The sequence below is a fragment of the Aphelocoma coerulescens genome, chromosome 15, assembly GCF_041296385.1.
Source record: "Aphelocoma coerulescens isolate FSJ_1873_10779 chromosome 15, UR_Acoe_1.0, whole genome shotgun sequence".
Classification (NCBI taxonomy): domain Eukaryota; kingdom Metazoa; phylum Chordata; class Aves; order Passeriformes; family Corvidae; genus Aphelocoma; species Aphelocoma coerulescens.
This window is the reverse complement of record NC_091029.1, coordinates 3,750,114-3,774,399: the sequence shown is the minus strand read 5'-3', so window position 1 is coordinate 3,774,399 and position 24,286 is coordinate 3,750,114. Positions and strand designations below refer to the sequence as shown.

The window sequence follows — 24,286 nt, the reverse complement described above, 5'->3', positions numbered from 1 at the left end:
TGGCTGCAGACCAGCTCCAGGACACTGCCTTTTTCCACCCAAAAGGATGGTTTTGTTTATACACAAATTGTTCTTTAAGCCTCTTTTATTATCCACGTGCATTTATTTGTGTACCTCCATTCTCAGAATTAAACAAAACTGATTAACAGGAATGGGCAGGACCAGGAGTCCTGGAATCTAACACTGGAGCAGTGTGGGCTGTGCCCTAAAACACCCGGGAGAGGCTGGAGGTGACAAGTGCCAGCTCCAGTAGCCAAACAGAGCCTGGCAGAATCCCAAACACACTCTTGACCCCACACATGGGGCAGGGGGTCCCACCAGGGGGATGACACCCGAGCTCTCCTTTGTAGGAATTCCCAGTCCTGGTGCCTGGCAACTCCATCCCGGTTTTGGGGACAGACATCAAGGACACACAGGTGCTCGGGGTGGACGCAGCACCCCGGGCTCTGCAGGGCCAACCCCATCAGCTCCTGCAAAGTCAGCTCCTGGCTCACCTGGTTGGCTTTTTCAAGGTTGGTCATGATCATGGCGACTTCGTCTGCCCTGTGAGAGGAAACAAGACCAGGGCACCTTTAGGGATAAGGACTCTGCTGCTGGAAATGATACAACTTTTACATTTTTTTGTCACTTCAGTCCCGTGGCTTGTTCGCCTTTGCCCAGGGGGAGGGGAGTTGAAGTTTCTCTTCAAAAGACTGTTCACCGGGGAACAATTGGGAGAAGGCAGGAGATACACAGGAGATAAGCGAACATTAACAAACATCACCCCCCTGGTGGGTCGGAGACACCTGGTCTGGGAAAAGATCGATAAGAGAACCAAACAATGAGGGCCCAATTAGCATCGAAGGAGAAGGGATCAATAACCAATAGGAGATCAAATACAAAGAATTGTGTAATTTAAGACCAATGAATGTGAATTTCTACGGGGTTTTTGTGTATAAATACGTGAAAGGTCTGGTAGAGAACCACATGTGGTGGCATGATTTTCACTGCACAACCCGGGCATGTGTGGATGAAATCATTTCTACTGCACATCCTGGCTAGAATCAAGTAACGCCTTGGTTCTCCAACAGTTAAAAGATGATGTTGGAGAGTTTCTGTTTCTCCCGCAGTTTTGGTGACAACTCAGGATGCTCCTGCAGTGGCCTGAAATATCTCAGCTCCTTTAAGCAACACCACGGGGATGTCCCAGTGCTGCCCAAAGGGGCTCTGCTCAGCTTTGAGCACGACCCAGCTCTGCTGGGAGCTTACTTGGATGCAGCTTCCTCATCGTATTTACAGCGCAGCTCCAGCAGCTCCGTCTGGGTGGCCTTCAGCGCTGGCAAAAGGAAGAGGAGGGTGAGCTCTGGGGTGGGGGCTTGGCCCCCCCATGGTCAGCAGCCCCTGTCCCAGCCCTACTACCTGCATGGAGCACTTTGATCTTCTCCTCTGCCTCCCCCAGCCGAGTGGCCAAGGTGACCTGAGCTTCCTGCAGGCCCCTGCAAGAGATGGGCACCAGGGATGTACCGGGGGGCACCGCGGCCATGCCAACCCCACAGCCCCCCCAAAATCACACAGAGACCCCTCACAGATTCCCTTCCTCCACCCCATCACTCACTGAAGCCAGGAAAGGCCCACCAGTGGATACCAGGTTGTGTTCAAGCTATGTTACCCCTCAATGTTAAGGGGTTTATTGCCAAGTGTAAAAAAATTCACTTTGGGCAGAAAACGGTCCCTGATCCCTGAGGCTGAAATCCCTCTGAGGGGGGAATGACAGCCCACCCCCACCTGTAATTAACTGGAGGAGGGGGAAGCAATCAGGGAAAAGTTATTCTGCATTATTTATAGCCTGCACTTGCCAGGAACTTACTCGCAGAGATCTGCAATTTAGGGTTTAAAGATTCTTCATTTGTTTCCCGGTGCAACGTGTTAAGGAATAACAATGAAGGCACCGAGAAGGCCGGGAGCCTCCAAATTAAAAGGTCATCTAATGAGGTTCATCCAGCGGCCTGGATTCAATCCACGAGTCCCAGCAAAGCCATGTGCCAGGGAGACAGAGCAAGGGGGCGGCAGGAGGGACCTGTCCCGGCTCTGCCCGCGTCTGCTGCTTCCCCAAAACCACCTGGGACTGGGGATGGACAGACAGACGGACACCGGGAGTGTTTGAGACAGTGTCAGGTTTCTAAGCAGGATGTGACCGCTCCCAACCGGACAGCAAAGGGAAGGAGAAGGAGGATGGACAGACACCCCCGTGCAGGAGCGGGGACAGAGCCACGTGTCCCCACAGCACCCCAAGACGACCCCATTCCCAGCACTCACGTACTTTTGCTTGTCTGCCTCATTTCTCTGCAGCGAGGTCTCTGTGCTCGCCGCTTTGCCGTCGAGGCCGGGGAGCGGGGGCTCGGCTGCCGGCGACTTCCCGTCCCTGCGCTCTGCGGGGGGACACAGTCACACGGCTGCGGAGGGGACACAGCGGTGGCCAGGGGGCAGGTCCTGGCCCTGGGTCACATCCTGCATTCCAGGGAGGCTCAGAGGCGGCACACGGGGAGCCCCGGCTGCCACCGTTCAGCCGGCGGGGAGGTACCTTTGGTGCTGACGAGCTCCGTGTGCTTCTTCCAGGGGCGGCTGAGATCCTTCAGCGGCGGCGGCTCGGGCTCGAGGCGCTGGAGCTGCTGCAGCCGATCCTCCAGGCTCCGGGCAGCCTCCAGCACAGGAGCGGGGTCTGCGGGATGCGGGATGCACGGTGAGCAGCAGGGATGGCCTCCACCGGCCCTCTCGCACCTCCCCATGCCGGGGGGACACCCCAGGTCCTGCCATTCCCGGAGCCATGGGGACACGCCACGTCCTGCCATTCCAGGTGCCATGGGGACACGCCACGTCCTGCCATTCCAGGTGCCATGGGATTATCCCTGGGGTCCTGCCTTTCACTGCCAGCCCCGAGGCACAGAGGGACGGGCAGGGGGCACGGGGGCATCACCTCCCGGCGTGAGCCGGTGGCACCCACGGCACCGGTGGCTCCGGTGGCTCCGGCAGGGCCGGTTTGGGCGCAGACAATGGAGGTTTGTGCCGAGGTAAGCAGGTGCATCCGGAGCCGTCCGTCTTCCCTCTGTCAGCATTACACCATCATTAGCTAGTGTCTGCTCAGCGGGGTGTGCCATTATGTCTCCCAGGGCTGATGTAATTATACATTGACATAATTAACCCAGCAAGCCCATTAAGCAGGCCAGCTAAAAATTCATCTATAATTATTTGTTGTGTGCATGCTAATGAGTCCATCTGCACTGCCATTGTACAACAAGAACAAATTAATTTACAAGTCTGGATTTTTTAATAAGTTCAAGAAAATGCCTCCTATTGAGCCAGGTTAATACAGGTTTGGGGTGTTATTTTTGTTGGGGTTTTTTTCGTAGAAAAGAAGAGGAAAGTATATAGATTTGAATTCTCTGGGGTCAAAAAGTTAGACAAACAGGGAAGTGGGATGGAGTTGGGCATGCTACTGTATGGCACGGATGCATGGCAGGCATCCAAGGGTAAAAGATAATAACAGTGATGGAAAAAAATTCCGACAACTGACTGCCTCCACTCGGAATGGGACACAGAACAGCTCTGCTGCTCAGCAAGTCCCTGGCTGAGACAGAAGCTGTGGTGGGATGAAAGAGGCCATGTCATGGGATTTAGGGGTCAAACACAGCACCAGATGACTTTGGGATAAACCCGCCCAAAAGATGCAGGATTTGGTCCATGCCCACATGGATGTTCCTTGCAAACGAGAAATTCCAAGACATGTCCTCCTCCAAATGGGATTTGGGGGTCTGTCTGCCCACTGCTGCCCTGCCATCCCACAGCATCACAACTGGGCCCACCACAGCACCCACCACGTGGTTTTCTTGCAGGATGAGTGACTGCCAGACCAAAAGCCCCTGGAGCATCCTCCTCCACTGGGGATGTTCTCCCTTCTCTCTGCTGGACATCACACAGACCCCACAAATGGATGCAGTAAGAGGTTTGTGCCCAGATTCTGGCTATGAGGATCCAGAGGCAAATCCTGAGTGCTGTCAGCTTTGGCACTGAAACAGGGACTTGGCTCCAGCTAGGACCCTCCTGGGATGCTCATGGCATCCCTCAGCTCCTGGCATGTCTCAGCTCAGCATCCACAGGCTGGTTCCCCACCCAAGGATGAGGGATGGCGGCGATGCAGCACAGCCCCAACCAGCCAGGATGCTCCCACAGCCATTAATAACCCTCCTAAGTACACGAGTGGACGTAAGGATATGGATAATTAAACCCTGCTCTCTGGGGGCTGCTGGGGTCCCCCCTGCACTCCCCAGCCCTGGGGGTGTTGGCAGGAGGCTCCGTGCCAGCCTGTGAGCTGCCTCTGTGGAGATAAACTCTGGGACAGGCCCTATTCGATCCACACTGGCAGCTCCTCCCGCCTCCAAGATGAGAAATAATATGGGAAAAATGGGTCTGAGCGATAAAGCTCCAGGGATTTTCCTCAGGTCAGCATTTTCCTTCCCATGAGCTGCAGCCCCACTGCTGAAATACAGCTGGGGTGATCCCTCCGTGTGCTGCTCCCTGTTTGGAGCTTCCAGCCTGGGATGAAGTGGTGGGAGCAAAGCTTTGGGAAAGAAAGAGCAAATCTTTGCTTCAATCGGGGCAGCGCAGATGCCAAATTCCCAGCTGGAATAACTGCACTGAGCTAATGCCCCACTGCCCATCCACTGGGAAACACCATCCTCTGCTGCATGTGAGGTACTGGGGTCTCATTCCTTGCTCCACAGATCACATCTTCCATTGGGACGGGTTAGTCCTGACGCTCGCCAGCAGCACAGATGGGTGAGGGGTGACATGAGGGACACGAGTGCCTGAACAGGACCTTAGGGCACGCCACGCTCTGGGGCCACAGTGCAGCATCACCCACCAATGGCACAGCCAGCTCCCACAGGAAAGAGTGTGTCCCTGTTCAATCCCTGATCTGTCGCTCCTCACCCACCATAGATATATTTTATATATACGAATTAAATAAATAAATACTTATAAAAGTGCTACCACTAGCTGGCGTCATTGGCCATCCTTTAGTGGCACCGGCAGTGCTGCAGCAGGATCACAGAATCACGGAATATCCTGAGCTGGAAGGGACCACAAGGATCCAGGAGTCCAACTCCTGGCCCTGCACAGACACCCCAACAACCCCACCCTGGGCATCCCTGAGAGTGGTGTCCAAACGCTCCTGGAGCTCTGGCAGCCTTGGGGCCGTGCCCATTCCCTGGGGAGCCTGGGCAGTGCCCAGCACCCTCTGGGGGAAGAATCCCTGATATCCAACCTGACCCTCCCTGACACAGTTCCAGCCGTTCCCTGGGTCCTGTCCCTGCTCCCAGAGATCGGAGCTGCCCCTGCTCTGCCCCTCATGAGGATGTTGTGGATTGGGATGAGGGCTCCACTCAGTCTCTTCTCCAGGCTGAACAAACCAAGTGCCCTCAGCTGCTCCTGACATGGCTCCTCCTCCAGACCCTTCACCATCTCCATGGCCCTCCTTTGGACGCCCACTAACAGGGATGAGGGCAGTGGACAGGGATCCCTCCTGGTGTCCCCAGGGGCAGTGAGGCCATAGGTCTTTCCCTGTGCTGGAAGGGGTCTGGGCCACCAGCAGACCCACTCCTGGACACCCCTCCTCTGTCCACTGGAGCACCCTGAGACACCCGTGTGATGGTGGGGTGGGCAGGAGGCGTCTTGGGTGCTCCTCACCTTCTCCTAAGCAGGCACAGCTCCAGGGAGCAGCAGTATCCTTGGGGATCACCAGCTCATCCCTGTGCCAGGGCCACTTGACCCAGCCAATGTTCTGTGCTGCTGCCTGGCTCCAGAAGGAGCACGGGGCACCCATGGTGCACCCATAGGACACCCACAGTACCTCCATGGCATCACCTCTCCACCAGGATGACTTCTCCTCTGCCACCCCATCCCAACCTGCTCAAGCACATCCACCAGCGCCCTACGAATCCCTCCACGAGTCAAAGTCAGCCTTAAATCAAATCATCCCCAACAACAATGACATTAATTATGCTTTTAACACATTTTACTGCTTCCCCCCCTTCCCTTCACGCCACATCTGTGTGAACAATATCCAAAAGATTTACGGTTTTCTCCCGTAATTACAGACACACAGCCAGCTCACTTATCAAAATACTTGCTGAGCAATCAGGCTCTGTTACAGTCTCTGCCAGAGATTTGTGTTGACAGCAGCCATTCAAAGCAAAAAAATGTCGAATCAGGACTTATGTGGCGCTTGGAAAGTATTCCACAAAGAGTTCGCCTGTCGAGAGACATGTGGACATGGAACAGACGGGGATGAACTGCGGGAGGGAGGATTTGGGGAGCAGGAGGGGAGCAAGAGATGATGCTGTGGAAAGCAGAGAGAGGAGAAGAGGAGGAGGAGGAGTGCAGAGAGCACAGGGAAGCAGTTTTGGGGCATGCATGTGTGTGCCTCCATGTGCAGGCTTGTGCAGGCGGGAGGAGGTGGCGAGGGAAGATAACTGGGTTCTGGAAACCGAGCTGACATTTGGTTCTCGTAGCACAGGAGAAAATTTAATGAGGACAAAAATATGTCTCCCTAATTCCCCTAAGAAATCATTAAAACATTTTGTTATTCCTAAATGTCTGGAAAATGAATTAGTGGCCCTGCAGGAGCCTTTCCGCACATCTTCAGCCGTTTGCAGCTCTCAGCCCCCGACGTGCCGGAGGACTCTCCGTGCCTGGTGCACACAAACCCCCCCGAAGTGAGGAGCAGCAGGAGGGGGCTCCCAGGCCCTCACCTGTCCCTAGGACCAGCTCTGCCAACACAAACCTCAGTGCTGCCCCGTGCCTCAGTTTCCCCCTCCCAGGACGGCGCGGCACCCCGGCCACAAGGTGACATGGGCAGGATGTCCCCGTGGCTCATGCTGCGAGCCGGTGCTCGGCTGTTTTGGTCAACTTACCATCAAACAGACAAGCGGGAATAGCCGCAGTGTTACTACACGGGCTGAGCAAATGTATTCCTTTCCTAACGTCAAGATGCATTTGGCTCAGGGGCTGAAACACAGCGATGGCAAAAGCTGCTTCCTCTCCTCTCTTCGGCTGGGATCTCCAGAGCACCATGCGCCGGCCGCGGTCAGCGACGCCAGCCGTGCCGGGGACGGTGCTGCGGTCCTCGCTGGCTCCTCTGGGCACCGGCGCGCGACTCGTTAGGCAGCCAGGTCGCCACCGCGCTGCTTACCTGGAGCTTCGAGCAATTGCTTGTAAACGCTCAGGAAAGCCGTCTCAGCCTCCTTGCTTCTCTTACTAAGTGCAATCACCTGCGGGGAGAGGGATAAAGGGGTCAGGGATGGGCTTGGAGGAAGGAACCGGCCGAGCCAACGGGACCGGTGCCACCAAAACCGGCACGCGGCTCCGCGCCCGCTGCGTGCCCCGCGCAGCCGCTCGCCGCCTGTGGCTAAACGCCTCGTGCCGCTGCCATGTCACGTCGCCCTGAATCATTGATGTGCTCTGAGTAAATGAAAATTATAATTTAATGTCGGCGCTTAAATAAGAAATAAAGAAGCCTGCCCGTTGTTGTGCCCGCCGGGGCAGATCCAGCGCACGGCCTTCCCCAGCCACCCTCCCAGGACGGTGCTGGGGGTGGAAGTGATGCTCACACCGGGACTGGGACATGTCCTGTCCCCCTGGGCTGTTGGGGTACCAGGGTGCTGGTGACACTCACACCAGCTGCATCCCAATAACCCAACAACATTAATCTGCTGCGTGTTCCCATCCAACATTTATGAGCATGAATCATTTACTCCCTTTAATTTTTCAAGGCACAATGACACCTCGGGGCAGGGGCTGCTGCCCACCAGGTCCCCTTGGTTACCCCTTACATCCAGCCCCACCAGGAGCTGATGGGATGGGGCACCAGTGAGACACAAGGACACAGGCATCAGGGATGGAAGCGACCCATTCCCAGCTGGAAAATATCCAGCTGGAGGCAAACTGGGCACTCGCACCAGCCAGTGATGGAGGAAGTGGTGCCCACCCAGCAGACACACTATTGTGACAGGGAAATAGTCAATTAAATTGCTCTTAAGCCACTGATGGGCTAATTATGAAACAAAGCCTGAACTTTGGGCCTCAGTCCAGTGGCAGCTCCCACACCAGAGCATCTTTTCCCTCCTCCATGCCAGCAGAGCTCCTGGCTCACCCCACCAGCCCAGGTTGCCATCGCTTGTCATTCCAACCCAAAGCAAACGGCTCATTTGTAATCCAGCAGCCACCTGAGCAAGCCGCCTTCTCCTCTGGAGCTCGCAGGCACTGGAGCACAAAGATCATTTTTCTATTGTTAAAATTGTATAAGCTGGGCTTTTTATAGCGGCTCGTACACAAACCTACTTTCTCAGCACCGCAGCTCCAGCAGAGGAGGAATTTGGGGGCTTTTCTTCAGCGTTCTGCAAAAATGCTTGGCTTCAGGGTGCTTTAAAATAATAATAGTAAAGAGGGGAAGGGAAGGAGGAGGCACCAGGAGCTGGCACTGCCTGTGTGCTGGAGCAAGACAGCACCGTGCCCGCTGAATCTGCCAGTGAGGATGTGGGGACATGGTGGTGCTGGGCTGCTCGTGGCATCAGCCCTGTGTGACCTCCCCATTCCCAAACCCTTTGGCCTGCACAGGAGGGGAGCAGGAGCAGACGCAGGGTGATGGGGATGCCTGCACCTGCCCCAGATGCTCTGGAGAGCTTCATGTCCCCTGAGCTGGCATCAACCAAAGGGTGCAGAGCAAAGGTCCAGCCCAAATGTTCTCCATTCCCTCTCCATCACCCGTGCCTGTCCCTGTTCGTCCCTATCTGTGCCAGGGGCAAGGAGCTGGCCCAGACTCCAAACCAAGCTGTTTGCACTGCATTTTATTTCTCAAGTCCCATCACAGAGACAAAGCATTTCTCAAGGGAAACCTTTGAAGCCTTTCCCTCTCCTCAGCAATCCCTACGGAGATCTGAGCATCCCCCTTGGGAACATTGTGGCTCTGGGGCGGGAAGGAGCCTGCAGCATCTCCATGCCACAGTTCCCTGGACCTTGTCTCTCCTACCAGGGAGAGATCCAGGTTCCCTCTGGGTTCATGAGAGGGGTGAAGCCACCCCTCAGCCCAAATTCCCAGGGAGCACCCACAGGCCGTGGGTAACGCCTTTCCATCCATTAACTATCACCAGCATCTTAACTGGAGCGGCAGGATCTGCCATTTGCTGGTGAGGCTGTTCCATCAGACAAGGAATCTGGGGCCATTTCACCAGCCCAGCTCCTGCCCCATTCCCTGCGCTGGGCTCCAGCACATTCTGGCCCGTATCGGTGCCAGGGCACCACCAGCATGGGCGAGTGGCAGGATGGTGAACCAGGCACCCACTCAGCTCTTCCCAAGTCCCACTGAACTTCTAGGAAATGTCAATGGAAAAAAGATATTTAACATTTTCAGTGATCTTTTCTGGATGGGGGATAATTTACTCAAATGCCAGGAGAGATTCCTGCCGAAGCAGCTCCGAGTCCCGCACAGGGGTGACTCAGCCAGCATTGAAACTGCTGTAATTCCTCACACAGAGCTGAAAAAACACCCAGGAAGAGCCCACATCAGCCCTAAAATCAAGGTTTTATAATTAAAACACCTCAATTCTCACTTTCTTGGCGCAGAACCAAACCCTCCATCCACACCCAAGACAGCAACATCTAAAACCATGCTAAAAAGAGGAGAAAACGCCTAAAAATGGGGGAGCTGAGTGTCCCTGGAAGCAGCCCAGGTTCAGTGGGATGGCATCACTCCCATTCTCCCCATCACCACGATGCCCATCGGCGGCACAAACCCACCACCCTCTGCTCTCCTTCCACCTGCAGAGCCCTCGGTGCCCGCAGCGAGCTCTGTCTCTGCATTAAACATCCAGGTACTCGCCATTCCCACTTTTCCCCCCTCCATCTCCCTCTGCAGCATCCGTGGGCTCAAGGTGAGGCGCGGCAGCAGCGCGGGATCGCCGCCGTCTGATAAATTACATTTACGCGCCGGGTCCTTTTCATGGCTGGTGACTTTCCAGCAAAGCAATTATCACTGCAGAATGCGTAATAGCCTAATTAATTACTATTGTCAGGCTGGCCTCTGTGCCATGATTATACCTTCTGAAGCCAACTTTTTAAACATTTGGAAGCAGAAATATTATTATAATTGACTGACAAAATGGTAAAACTCCCCCGGCGCAGCCGGTCCTCCTCCCGGCGCGGCGGCGAGCTCGGAGCGTCTGAGCGTCCCCGCTCCAGAGGCGCGGGATTTGCATCGCACCGGCGGAGAGTTTATTCTTACATCCATGAGATCAAGTGCAGGATAAGTAGTGGGTTATTTCCATCTAAATACTGGTGGCAGTAAACCACAAATGAGCTCTTTTTCAGCGTCGAGGAACAGCTGTCAGGGGAGAAAGCGGCAACAGAGACCCCAAATGTTGAAGAAAACTGATGAAAAAATTAATTCAAGCCTTCGCTATTTTCCCTGGGTGCTTTTTTGCTGATGTGTAAAGAAGTTGGGGAGAGGGAGAGGGTGGCAAGGAGGGGGAGATTGGGAAGGAGACACTGTCCTGGGAGAGCTCTGGGTGATGGGGATGGACAACCATGAGGAACCAGCCACGCGTTGGGGTCTTTTGGTGCCTCCATGTCCAACCAGCTCCTTAAATCCACCACACGTGTGCACAGAGCTGCTGTGCACCCACAGATTCATCACACACCCCCACTGATCCATCACAACCCCCTCACACACATCCACAGACCCATCAAACACACACAGACCCATCACACACTCCCCCAAACCCACTGCACACACACCCAGACCCCATCGCACCCCCCCGATTCCACAGCCCCCCTCCCCATTCCTCTGAAGGCAGGAGCAGCTCCCAAGATTTTCACAAGGCCAAAAAGCAATTCACGTCAAAAAGATCAATAATATAAAAATAAAGCCTGAGAATTCTAGTTAAAGGGAACATCACAGAAATATGTTGTTCACGTCCATGATTCGGAGATTAAAAAAAAAAGGACGGGTGAGGGGGAAAAGAATCAATATAAGTTCTTTAGATGATGTTATTTCTAATGAGAAATACACCAAGACTGCTGCAAATAACTGCTTAACGGAGGAAAAAAATGCATTAATAATTTACTTCATAAAGCACGGGATCCTGAATGAGAGAAAATTGCTGCTGGTTCTTAATTTTGTTGTAATATTGCCTGACAAGTTCAGCGATGTTTTGGCAAAGTTCTTGAGAGCAGAGACAGAGAATGTTCAGTTCACTAGGTTATTTTTCCCCCCTTTTTTTCCACACCATCCCGAGCCTGCTGGCTCAGGGAGAAGGTGCCCAAGCTCTTCCCTTCCCCTGCACCGCAGGATTTCTTGGGCTGAGCCCCCACATCAGTGACAGGGAAAATATTTCAAGCTTATCCACCCTCCCCACCATAATTTAATCCATGGTTTTTTTCGCTGGCTGTTCAAGCTGGTTCTTTCCTTCATTTTTTTTTCTCCATTCTTTTTCCCTGAATTTATTTTTTTAGTGCATTTGCTGACAGTTGGCAGCTCCGAACCATCTGCCACCAACACAAATCCCGAAATCAAAGTTCTCAGCATCCAACCCAACGAGGAACAGGCTGATTTCTGACCATCACCACGAGAAGGTGCCACCTGGGCAGGTTAATTCCCAGCAAGGCTGGATTTCTTGCAAGTCCCCCATAATTATTTTCCATGAAAAGTATTTTCCTGGAAAATTATGTTCCTGGAAAATTATTTTCCTGCAAAAATAGGCAAAATTCCCTGTGTGGCTGACAGCAGTGGTCCAGGTTGGTGGGGGATACAGGCAGGGATGCTCAGGCTCTGCAGCCCTGGCATGGATGATGTGGGGTGATGAGGGGCTTCCCACTGATCCCCGGATTTGGGATGGAGCCGGGATGGAGCCAGGCTGGCCCCACACCCCGAGCATCGCAAAGTTTCACCTCCCATTTAGCAGAACAAAACTTTTAATTTAGATGTTTTCATCTATCTATCAGAGTGAAAAAAAAATAAGTTTAAAATAATGACTGTAATAAATGAAGGTAATTAATTGTAGTTTGTTCCTTTACTGTCTAGTCAGCTTAATTTTACCTTTTCATCTAATAATGAGAAAATAATTTTTGTGCTCTGAGGGTTAATGATATGTAACTGCAAGAGCTGCTAATTGCATGTTGCAAACTATTCATCAAAATCCCCATCTGCGCTACTTGATTATGTTTGCTAAATTATTGCTTTGAATTATCTTTCATAAAGCAACTTTTGTAATTAGCAGGGCTTTCGCTCTGCTCTTTTCTCCGGCACAAGGATATTCAAACTTTGTCCCTCTCAAGCTGTTGCCATTAAACTGCTTTTCGGGAGAGAAAGGAGCTGCCCTTTAGTTGAAGAGGGGGGAAAAAGAAAAGCTGGGTTTATCCTCTGTGGTTACAATTTCTTCTCTTGGTCCTGCTACTCCTTCCCCAAGGAAAAAAATTATACAAGATCTGAAATAGTTAGGAGATGTATTCAGGAATAGGAGAGAGAAGGAGCCCATCCACACCCCTCCAGGTTAATATTTTAAAATGATCTTTTTTCCCCTTTTTTCCTTCCCATTTAGAGGAAGGAGCAGAGGGGGAATGTTTGCCATCCATCACCCCGATTTTATGGGCTCCTTCCCGTGATGCAGGTGATGGAGGGCTCGGCTCTCCCTGGTTAATATTCATGGAGAGAGAGGAAAAGTGGGGTTTGAGGGGGAAATACATGGGATGGGAGAGATGCAGGCTTTCAAAAATTTGAAAAAGAGGGAAAAAGAGGAAAAAAGAGGGAAAATGACAGGAAAAAGGGGAAAAAGGAAAAAAAGGGAGAAAAGGGAGAAAAGGGTAAAAGGGAAAAAAGGGGAAAGAGAGGAAACAAGGGACAAAGAGGGGGAAAGAGGGGGAAAAAAGAAAAAGAGAAGAGAGAGAAAAGAGAAAAAGCAGAAAGAGGGAAAAGAGAGAAGATAAGAAAAAGAAGAAAAGGAGGAAAAAGGAAAAATAGTTGAAAAGAGAAGGAAAATAGAGAAGGATTAAAGGGAAGGGAAAAAAGGAAGGAAAAAGAGGGGGAAAGGAGAAGAACAGAGTCCTGAGCCCCCTTAAGCCTGGCTCCAGGATCAGCAGCACCTCACTGATGTCCACCTTGCGCCACCTGGCACCGAAGCAGCCCAGAAACCCAACCTCAGGGGAGCAGAATCCACCTTTTGGGATAAAATCCCCCAAAACCTCCTGTGGAAAAATTCCCTGGTGGGAGGAAGGTGGCAGAGCTGGGGAAGCAGCTGCTGCTGTGCTGGGAATTGCATCCTGTTCTCCCTGACACCCCCATAAATCCGGAGCCACTTGGGCGGAAGGGCCGGCTGGGCTTCCCGAAGGACATTGCTCATATTCCTGGAGCGGATCTAATGAAGACTATTGGAAAAAATGCAGTATTTAAAAGACTGAAAATGTATTCCTATTGTTATCACTCTCTTTTATGTGTTTATGCACAGCGCATCGGAATGAATCAATACTGGATTGCCCTATAAATAAATGAGCATATCCGTAAACCCGGTAATAAAATGAAGTGATGAAAAATATGGAAATCAGTCACATTTGTGTAAATCCACTTATTGTTTACTTTAATATTTTCCTATGCATTCCCGTAGCTCCAAAGAGACAGATTTAAAACCAGGTAATGCTCAGCAGATGACAGATCCTAATGTGTCGCTGCTGGCGAGCTTGGAACACCGGCTGCTCTCCAGGGGTTTCCATCCAGGCACATTAGAGGAGCAGGGGAAGCAGGGCCTGAAGAGAGCATTAAATTGCTGGGGAGAAAAGAGGTGCCTTGAAGTGCCACGAGACTCTCGTCGGCATTGGGGTCCAAAGCCGAGGCTCACGCGGAGCCTCCGGGGGTGTGGAGCTCCTGGGGCAGGATGAAGGATGGAGAAGTCTTCCCTGGCAGTGTGGTGGGCTGGGACTGTGTTGTCCCTCCCCAGCGGTTCAGCTCCTCCTCAGATCCCACACTGCAACCTCATCCAGAGGATCCTGGCCATGCCACAGCATCTCCTGGGTGTGCCACGGCCTCTTCCAGCCACACCACGGCACTTCCCGGTTACATCGAGGCATTTCCCAGCCGTGGCATCTCCTGGCCATGTCACAGGGCTTCCTAGTCATGCTATGGCATCTCCTGACAACACCATGGCATCTCCTGGCCACACCATGGCACCTCCCAGACGCATCTTGGCCCCTTCTGGCCGCACCCTGGCACCTCCCAGCACTGGTGGTTCCTTGCCCTGCCTGGAAGCTCTGTCCACTCTGTCCCCCCCAGGGCTCTCCCCGTTTCAACCCCCCAGGAGCCAACAGGGTGGGAAAGGCCTGGGATCATCCCCAGGACCATGGGTGGTGAGGGCAGGTCCTGCCCCCGGTGCCCAGCTCTCCTCTGAGCATTCCCTACAACGCTGCCAGTTTTCCCTCCCACCCAGCCAGGCTGGCAGAAACACCCCTCCCCACACAGCCTCCAAGAAAAGCTATTTTAGAGTTGCTCTTTTTTTTTCCCCTTTCTCGTCTTTTTTTAATTCATTTTTTTTAACAAACAACCCATCTCCCCCCATCTGGGCTGCGAGCTGGGTGCCAGCAGCTCCGCGCCAAACGCTCAACGTTTGCTTTTTATAAACGCCTCGAAACCCAAAATTCCCTCCCGCACTGCTGGGAGGCATCCAGGTGGATCCTGCATCCAGCAGGATGCTGCACCCCCCATGAAACCCCTTCCCCCCATCTCTGCCCACCCAACAGAGCTACCGGAGGTGGCCAGAGCCAGAAATCCCCAAACCTCAAGGTTAGGGGCTAAAATTTGCCTTTAATTTGCTAATTAGCTTCCCTTTTGTTAGTCACTCACATCTACAGCTCCCCAAAATCTTGTTGCTGGGGAGGGAAATCTGCTGTCCTGCCGAGTTAATTCCCTAACAGCAAATCTCCTGAACCTCAGGTAAATTTTTCCCAAATTCCCAACTGAGCTCAATTAAATGTTTATGAGACTCCGTGCTTCCCCCCTGCCACCCTGCCAGCGCCAAAGCAACGGCACGAAGCTCCTTGTGGAACAAAACAAAAACAAAAGGTGGACAAAACCAAAAAGAAAAATAGAGGGAAAAATAAAATAAAGGGGGTTCAGGAGGGTTGGGGTTTGAATTTGAGGGATACGATTCCCCCGGAGCAGTTTTGCTCGGTGTCGTGCTGGCAGTATCGACAAGGGGGTTCACATGAATAATTGAAGGAATTCTGTATTCCCCGCAAAAGAAAAGGCAAGCCGAGAGGGTTGTTGAGATAATCAGGAGCTGGCTAATCAATATTCTCAGCCCCAGCCTCCTCCTCGCTCCTCCAAAAGGAGCAGTGCCATAAGCTCATCAGTAACTGTAAAAAAAACATCGCACTCCGAGTGTCAAAATAGTCAAGCACAGCATATTGTATTGCCAGATTTCCCTCCCGGTCCACCCCGGTGCCAGATTCCATCCATCAGCAGGGAGGGAAGCCATCCAACGATGACTTACTTACGCTTAAGTGTTCATAAATAAGGTTTTTAAGATATAGATGGCTTTTTAATTTTGGTGGAATGCAGGAAAAAAATAAAATGGAATGAAAATGATGGGGTGGATGCGCTGGGAAGAGACTTCTTGGGTGATGCCTGGTAAATCCCACAGCCTGGGGGGTGTCCTGGTCTTATCTGGCTCGGACCACGGTGAAAACAGCTGGAAAAAATTTAGGCTGGCACCATAAACTGTGGCAAAGGCTTTGTCTGGTGGGGAGATATGGTGAGAGGACATATTCCCGCTACGGAAACCTCATTAGACAGACTCTAATTACTGCCCTGCAGTCGGCGGGAAGAGACAGACACCATAAAACGTGGGTGGGGGGGTGGCCATTAATTGCTTTTTGATAAATTGGGGGCCTAGGTGCTGCTGGCCGAGGTCAGGAGGTGTCTGCCTGGGGCTCAGCTGTGCCCCAAGCTCCGGCCCCCAGCGATTCAATCCCATCCCCAACCCGCCCACCCTGCTCCCAAAATGGGCACTCTTGGGGCAAATTTGGTTTGTGAGGAAAAGAGCCACCTCCATAGGATCAGCAGCTGGTCCTGACTGCAGGACCTGCAGTTTGCTCCATCTTCCTGTCCCAGCAAAAACTCAAAACTCCCATGAAGCCAGCCTTGCACCCCAGCACCGCAGGGATTTAAGCTGTGGCTGCCTGAATCATGATGAGGGATTTGGCTCTTTCCTCCCTGGCATCACCAAAACCCAGCTGGCTGTACCGTGATGGGATATGGGGCAGGAGACCTGGCACAGGGAGCCAGCAGCCTCCCCTGCCAGCCAGGCCACAGGGCAGGCAGCTGACCCCAGCCATCCATCACCCCCTTCCCTGTATGCAAATCCCTGATGCCAAAGATGTATGGAGCCAATTACCAGGGGTCACTGCCGGGTGGAAAATTCAGACAACGAAGCTCCTGGTCTCCGATGAATTTGAGCGAGATTGCAAGTTACTGCCTTTTATTGGACAATATAAATATTTCACCGTTATATAAAAAAATATTGGTGAGAAAGCAGATAAAGCCGGGTCCTGTGTGTATACAGAGAAGCAGGGAGTGAAAAACGGCCGTCAGCATCTTTTTAACAGCCTCTGGTGCGGCACAGGAACGGCTGCGGAGGGGTTGGATGGCCACGGTGGCACCACGGGACTGGGGGATCTCAGGGACCCCCAAGGCTACGGTGGGAATGGGAATGATGCTGGAAGGAGCCCACACACATGGACAGAGGCGTGGTCAAAGGGGTTGTGTCCTGAGCCAGCCGTGATGGGGAGCAACACGCGGGGTGCAGAAGCAGACATGGAAACCTTGGAGGCTCAGCGCCATTCCCAAGAAGTGGATGCTGTCCCCAAGCCTGTGCCTACCACAGAGGATGCCCAGGAGGGCTGGGTCAGGAACAGCCTCACCATATGGATCAATCCCAAATACATTTTGCTAAGTCTTTCCTAATTTTTCCTTCTGGGATCGTATCTGTCCCCACCTGCAGACCCCGTGCCAGTGCAGGACGCCCTAATTTCATGCTCACCAGTACATCAACCCTTCCCTGTGACAATGAAGCAGGAGGAAAGAAAAAATAAAAAGCCTATAGGAATCGATACCTCTTTCTCTCTTTCCCTATATTTTATTAAAAACTTTAACATCAATATTAATGTTTAAATCCTCACCAAGCTGAGTTTAATTACCTGTAAACTGCATCCACAGCTACGTGGACTTTGCTCCTCGCTGCAGTAAATACGGCTAAGAAGGAGCAGTGCCAACACCTCCGAGCATCCCCTTCCCATTCCCGCTGGAGGGGATGTATCCAGCCTCCCCCCCAGCCCTCAGCAGCACGTGGGGAGGGGATGGTGGGTGATGGAGCCGGAGCCACGACCCCATCTGAGCATGGATGGAGCTGAAAGGAGAAAGGGGGAGATGAGAGAAGGGAAAAATTGAGATCCCGGGAAGAAAATGATGCGTAAATATAAAATATCTGGGACTCTCGCTGCCAAAAGGAATCTGCTTCCAGCCACTACATGAATCACACTGGGGGGGGAACGAGGGAGAAGCAGTTGAATGGAGTCCATTAGTGGCTGAGGACGATGAATAACTCGCAGGCAGCAGGAGCTGCTCTGGAACGCGGCGAGGTCATGGACAGCTGGCATGGAGGCCTGGGAGCTGCCAGGGAAACCAAGAGGGGCTGGGACCAGATCCCACTTAACCCCCACCAGCAGCCAACTCCACCCTTTCCCTGCTGTGCCAGAAAAGAGGAATACAAGCTGGTTGTGCTTTCCCAACTGCTCCAGCCACAACTTTAACCCCTGGCACCCGTGGGCACCCAGCAAACAGCACAGCAGCAGAGGGAGCAGGGATCGGTCCCACTGGTGCCACCGGTCACCCCAGGGCCGCCAATGGTCCAGGGCACAGATGATGAGTGTGAGGTTTCAGCATCTAAAATGGAATCGGGGTTTACAGAGCATTATCGGAGGAGTCGTAATGGGATCTCGCAGAGGGCAGAGATTTGAGAACTGCATCAGATTCCCATTCCTGGGAAGGCAGGAACAGGCTGTGTGTTTAAAAAACCCATTTATCAAGGGATGCTATCACATGCTCTGGTGTTTTGCTGGTGCTCACAGGCAGCTCCAGAGTTTTTCCATCCTGCTCCTTCCCAGAGGCCAAAGAGGGGCTGACGGAAGGGCCCAGCCTGGTCCTGCCCCTCCAGACCCCACATCCTGGCAAATCCCCCACCAGGCTTCCCCTGCATCCCACAGCCTCAACTCCTCCCAGCCGGCTTCAAGGCCCCTTCCCTATTAGATCCATCCCAGGCAGCTTCCCAAGGCCAGGGCTGGGATGGCAGCAGCAGCGTTCGAGGGCTACACTCCCACAATAATATTCATTTCCATATTCATTCCATGTTTATCTCGCAGATGTACGGATCCGTTACAATGGAGAAAAAAGAGAACTCAGAATTTGTTCTCAAAAGATATTCAAATTAGTTAATCAAGAGTCCTTTTATCACGTGTCTCCTGTACCAGCAGCAACTATCCATCGAGATAAATGATCAGCTGCTAATAACTGATTACACTGCAGCAAGTGTTTTCTTATCCCCATTACCACCATGTTTAAAGACATTTTATAAATTTCTAATTATCGTAAATTGTTTCTCCTTTGGAAAACATCTTCCCATAGTCTTCAGCTGTCAATTTGCCCTGAAAACCTCTCTTTGAAATGAGCTCACTGCAAGATGCTTGGGAAGCAGAGAAAACCCTTTCAAACTCCCTGGAAGCCTGGTGGTGGGATGCAGCCTGGACACCTCCATCCCAGGGCGGTGGGGGCCCAGGATTCTCCTCCATCCCTTCATAAGTGGATCAGACTTGAAAATAAAATAAAAGCATCCATAAGTGGGATCAATCCTGGATGAAGGTGCTGCCTTTACCTGGCCAAGGAACTGCGTGGTGGAACGGGCCACGGCTCCAGATGGATTTGCTCTCCAGCGAACCACGGAACAATAAATAAGCCAACAGTTCATAAAACAGCTCTTGGCAAGCACAAGGCACCAGCTCCTACCAGCACCGGCATCCAAGGGCAGGTCTGGGCTTGGGAGGGCCCTAAATAAGATCCCACTGGTTTTCTGTGTATTATACCAATGAAGGCTGAAATAGTGGAGAGGGTTTGAAGCCAACCAGGACTTTAAATCCAGCGGTGGCCTTGAGCCGCCACTCCAGCTGATTTCTGGGCCCCATTCATTATTGTAATCAATCAGCTTAAAGAAAAACAACCACAAAAACAACAATAAACCACCCTCTAAACTCTCTCAGGCACTTTAATGGGTCCTTTCATCTTCCCCAGCTATGACCACAGGGCTGGAGCTGCCATCCATGTGCCACGGGCCAGGATAGAGCTGGGAGGGGGAACCACGATGGCACAGGCAGAGCATCCATGTGCTCCTGGCAGAGACTTGGGATGCAATGAGCTCCCCTGGCACCCAATATTCCCCAAAAGCCCCAGTCATACATCCCCCCTCAGGTCATCACCAGTGGCTCCACTGGTGACATTCAGTGCCTGGGAATGACCAGGACAGGCACATCCCAACTGTCCCAGACCCTGAAGTTATTTGCCAGGGTTTGGCTAAGTGGCTCCATGCTGGAGCTGGTTGAGCCAAAGCTGCCGGAGGCAGTGGTAACACGGAGACACAGGATGGGAGGAGGAGGAGGAGGAGGAGGAGGAGGAAGGCTGCCCAGGATAAGCTCCCTGCAGAGGATCAGGGTGTCCAGCCAAGCACGTTCTCCAGGCAGAGCAGGGCCCGTGGCTGCCAGGAAAGGGAGGAGCAGCCGACGGGACGTGGAGCCTGGCACAGAGCAGCCAAGGTCCTTCCTGGCTCCAGGGGGGCTCAGACCAGGGGAGGAGACGCCGCAGGCACCAGCCATGCCATTATACGCTTTATTGATGCTGTTCTGAAGAAAGCTAATCAATATATTAGATTTCCCAAAGAAAGAAAACACCAGCTGCCAGCAGCACATAACTCCTCCGCCGCCGTGCTGCATTTTTCCATCAAGCCCCGGAGCCGCGCGTGGCTGCGCAAGATGAGGTCACGTTCAAGAGGAGACCTCCTGCTCCCCCAGCCACCAGGTCAGGGCCAGGGCCATGGCCACTGCTCTGCCACGTGCCAAAGCCCACAGCCCCTGCCTGGGGTTGAAGTTAAAACGTGAGATTCCCCAAATATCTTGCACCAGCATCAAGTGTGGGATGCAGGAAGAGAGTCCAGCACCCAAACAAACCCAGCCTGGTCCAACTGGGCTCCCCAGGGAACTCCCAATCCTGATGCCTGTATGGACCCACAGCCCCCATTTGGGGTTCACAAGGGTTCCCAAAGAGCTTTCCCCATCGGGAAGAGCCATTTGGAAACCGCCCTTTCCCAGCCACATTTCCCTCTAGAGACATTCCCACAACACTGATCGGTCCCAAGCGCGGCCACTCTCCGGCCCTGGAGAGAAACTGGAAAACACCAAACCAATGGGTGCTCCCGGGATCCCAGCACATGGAGTCCTGGAACACCAAACCCTGACACCTGGGGTGCCCTGCTCCCCACTGCCCACTCCCCATCACCACTGCTGGTGGTGGCCATTCCTTGAACCATTAATGCCTGTGCTGTGGCAGCTCCAAAAGCCATTTAAAAAGAACAGGATAAATCCACGCTGGACCGGCAGGAAAGCAGACTGACGTCACGGGGAATTGATTAGTGCTCTAATAGAATTGGATCATTGGGAGGGCTGCAGACCCTGTTTCAGAAACCCAAATGTTATGCAGATTCACATTGAAAACCCTAAACCAGGGCGCATTTATTTAACCAAGGCAGAGTAAATGTCCCACATTTCCCCAGGATTATCTGAACCATATCAGATATAATCCAATGATCTGTAAAGTGATTATACCCAACTGAATATACGAGATCTCTTCTGGTAATGCAATATTTCATCCAGCTGCAGACATTAGGAGGAGGCAAACAAAGGAGGAGATTTAATAAGTGGAAATAAAACTATAGGCAGAGATAGTTTTAAATTTTTCTCTTTTTTTTGTATCGCATCTAATTGCAATCAACAACAGACATCTGACACAGTGACAGCATCAGCAAAATTGCTGCTGAGAGCACAGAATCTTTGTCTAAAAATAATCAGACATTCAGCGCACCACTGTTTGTTATAATGGTAATCGATGCTGGAGGCTTTGAATTCCATCAATTTATAGATCTGCTCTGTTCTGCCTGGTGATTGTGTTCTGCACACATCCCCTCCCGCTCGGCGCAGGCAGCGCCGGGGCACTGTGTGATTAAGATAAGCTCAGATTCCTTTCATACATTCCTTATCAGCTCTAATTCTCCACCAGGCAGAGATGTTCACAGCAGTTAAAGATTAGTTCAGCTTCTCAGACGCCAAATTTGAGGGTATTGATCAATAAATCAAATCACGGCAATCAATCGCCCGATCCAAGTCTAGCCGATGCATTATTACTGGCGCCTTCCAAGCCGAGGCTTTTTCATGGGTTTCATCAAAACGTGGCTTCCCTGGCTCCCCGCCAGCTCCCGGGCTGCCTAATAGACTCCGCAGCAGAGGAGCTCCAGCCCAGCAGAAGAGCAATAAATCTCTCATCAAACAGCCGATAGAGAAACAAGATGAACATCTGTTTTGCTGCAATGAAACTCCTGTGTTCTTCAGAAGCTGCAAACCAGGTCTGACAGACCACCCCAAAGGCAGCTTTGCCTTCAACAAAGCAGCAAAGCAGAATATTTGCCGGTTATTTCAATCAGGTAATTTAAGAAGACTTTGCATTCTCCTCTCTGCAGCTGCCGGAGCTTTACAGACAGGATTCCTGCTCAGTCGATAATAAAAGCCATCCTGGGACCCTGTACTATGAAGGCAATTTTATGATACCCATTATGTGGCAATGTAACTTCATTAAAAGCTGTTTATTCCCTCTAAGCATTTTAAGCACTTTCCCTCACCCATAAAGAAGAGCCTCTCGGTGCACTGGGAAGGTTATTTGTGCCGGGAGCTGCTTTTGGGGATTTTGGAGTGGGATGAGGGTCATGTCAGCAGTGGGATCTCGGCAAAGGGGCTTCTCCTCCCATCCAGCAGTGAGTCAGGAGCTGCTGAGAGGCAGCTGTATATTATTTTAATGATACACTCCAGATGAGCTACGTTTACTGGAGCTCCATTCAGGTGACATTGATTATTTATTTCTTCTATAAATTAATATGGACAAGTGCCCCAAAAATCTGCCTTCACCGCAAGGATGGGCTGGCTCCTCTGAAAATTTGCTGCATACCCATTTGCTCTTCCATTCGGGATAATTTGGGGTGTCTCAGCCCTAAGAACTTAATTTTCTAACCCAATGTTATAATTCAGCATCCAAGGATGGAGCTGAAAGCGAGAGCAAAGCGAGAGCCAAACCCCATCCTGCAGCCAACTGCATTCTGAGAGTCACCTTGCTCCGAAGGAGGGACAAAATGAAGTCCTTCAAAACAACCAAGCAACTCCTAAATCTCCAGTTTAATGCTCCTTATTCCTGCTGGTAAATCTAGCCCCCCAAAAACCCTGATAGTCTAGTTCCATCCCGGTGCTCAGCAAAGTATTAATTTATTAATACTTTCACTCAAGTTCACTCTTGATAAGCACAGCTGATAGGTAACAATAAGGGCAGGTTGGGGACAACTCTCCTAAAAGCTGTCAAAACATGGAGCTGAAGAGTTAATCCCCCATGGCAGGGATTTGTCTCCAGATGGGATTTAGGAGCACCTTCACCTCTCCAGGCTGATGGGGCAGGTGGGTCTTGGAGCCACCAAGGTGGCCACCAGCAAGTGGCTGTTTGTGGCCTGCTGACATTCCAGAGTCAATGAAACCACCCAGCAGCCACCTTGTGGTCTAACGAGGCATCCTCAATTAGCCAGTGGCCTGGGAGAAATTATCCCTAGAGCAGGGCAAGACAGCCCAGATTCCTCCATGGTACTTAAAACAATGTGAATTAAAGAAGAGAGAAGGGAGAGAAAGGGGTGAATCCCGAATTTTTTTGCTCCTGGCAGATTTTCTCCTCCAGCCACCCAGGTTTTTCCCGTTGCACAGAGGCTGTGATGTTTTTAGGGATTGGACTGAGAGGTCTGTCTAGGCAGGACCACCACACAGTGCTCCTCCTGAGTTAATACTCCCCAAAAAACAACTCCAGGAACACGCTCAAAGGGCGCAGCTGTGTCTTCACCAATTAATAATTAGGACAACCATTGGCATGAATATCCATGCTTCAAGGAAAAGAAAATTCCCTTCAAGAAACCTGCACCTTTCTCCAAATAAATGGATGCAGAGACCTTGCATGGCTCCTGGGAAGAGTGCAGGGCAGGACAGAATCCCAAGCTCATCACTGAGCACCAAACTCAACAGCAACAGCTCAATATCCTCCCATAAACACACACACAAACATATGGAAAATACTGTTAATGGCTCAGTATTTCTTTAAACAGAGTCGCCAAGGAAAAATAGAATTACTAGAATACATTTTAATTGATTTACAACAGCACTTAGTAACAGTGATAAAAGAAAAACTTGTTTTATTGGACCTCCTGCTAATTAGCTGGACTGACTCTGGGTTGGAAAACTATATTCCTGCAACCTGGCACAACCCCAGCAAGCACCTAACACCAAACAGCTTTTGAGCATGGAAATTCCTTTAGGAGAATCAGAGAAAATACAAGGCCAGGTGGTTATTGACAAGAGACAGCAGAGGAAAAAGGGCTTCGAGGATGGAGCCATTGAACAGGCTACACCAACCCCTCCAGCAGATTCCAGCATCCCCTTCCCATCCATAAATATGCCTTTATTATGACTTTGATATATCCTTCCCTTAACGACTTTTAAGGGCAGCAGATAAAGTCAAAAGAAGTGCACAGGCAACAGGCAAATGTTTAATATTCAATAAATGCATCAATTTTACATACAGACACAAATGGGGCTTTATTGAAGAATTGGTAAACTTCCTTGGAGGAAAGTAAGTGCGTTTTAGCCTTCAAGGGGTCCCCAAAGAATAGCAATGGAATGTGATTTGTGATAAAACTCAGCTGCTCTATAAAAGACGTTAAATAAATGTTGCTGTTTCACTGGGGATATACAGAATTGATTGCATTATAGACCCATTCGAAGGCGCACGTTCCCCGCCAGCCACCCTCTCGCTCCGCGCAGC

The 24,286-nt window shown here is 51.6% G+C and overlaps 1 protein-coding gene across 7 annotated transcripts in view; it reads right to left on the bottom strand.

Annotated features, from left to right (window-relative positions):
* The window catches only part of CUX2 (cut like homeobox 2), a 64,276-nt gene that overhangs the window by 10,046 nt on the left and 29,944 nt on the right, over positions 1-24,286 (bottom strand). For 4 of the 7 annotated variants that reach the window (XM_069030741.1, XM_069030740.1, XM_069030736.1 and 1 more), the window contains exons 2-7: positions 7,226-7,304; positions 2,561-2,698; positions 2,300-2,408; positions 1,399-1,475; positions 1,249-1,315; positions 495-543 (exon numbers count right to left, since the gene is read on the bottom strand). In XM_069030741.1, coding sequence (XP_068886842.1) covers positions 495-543; positions 1,249-1,315; positions 1,399-1,475; positions 2,300-2,408; positions 2,561-2,698; positions 7,226-7,304 — 519 coding nt within the window. Of the gene's footprint in view, positions 1-494; positions 544-1,248; positions 1,316-1,398; positions 1,476-2,299; positions 2,409-2,560; positions 2,699-6,947; positions 7,194-7,225; positions 7,305-24,286 lie in introns of those variants that run through there. The other 3 variants (XM_069030735.1, XM_069030738.1, XM_069030737.1) reach the window with 2 other exon arrangements.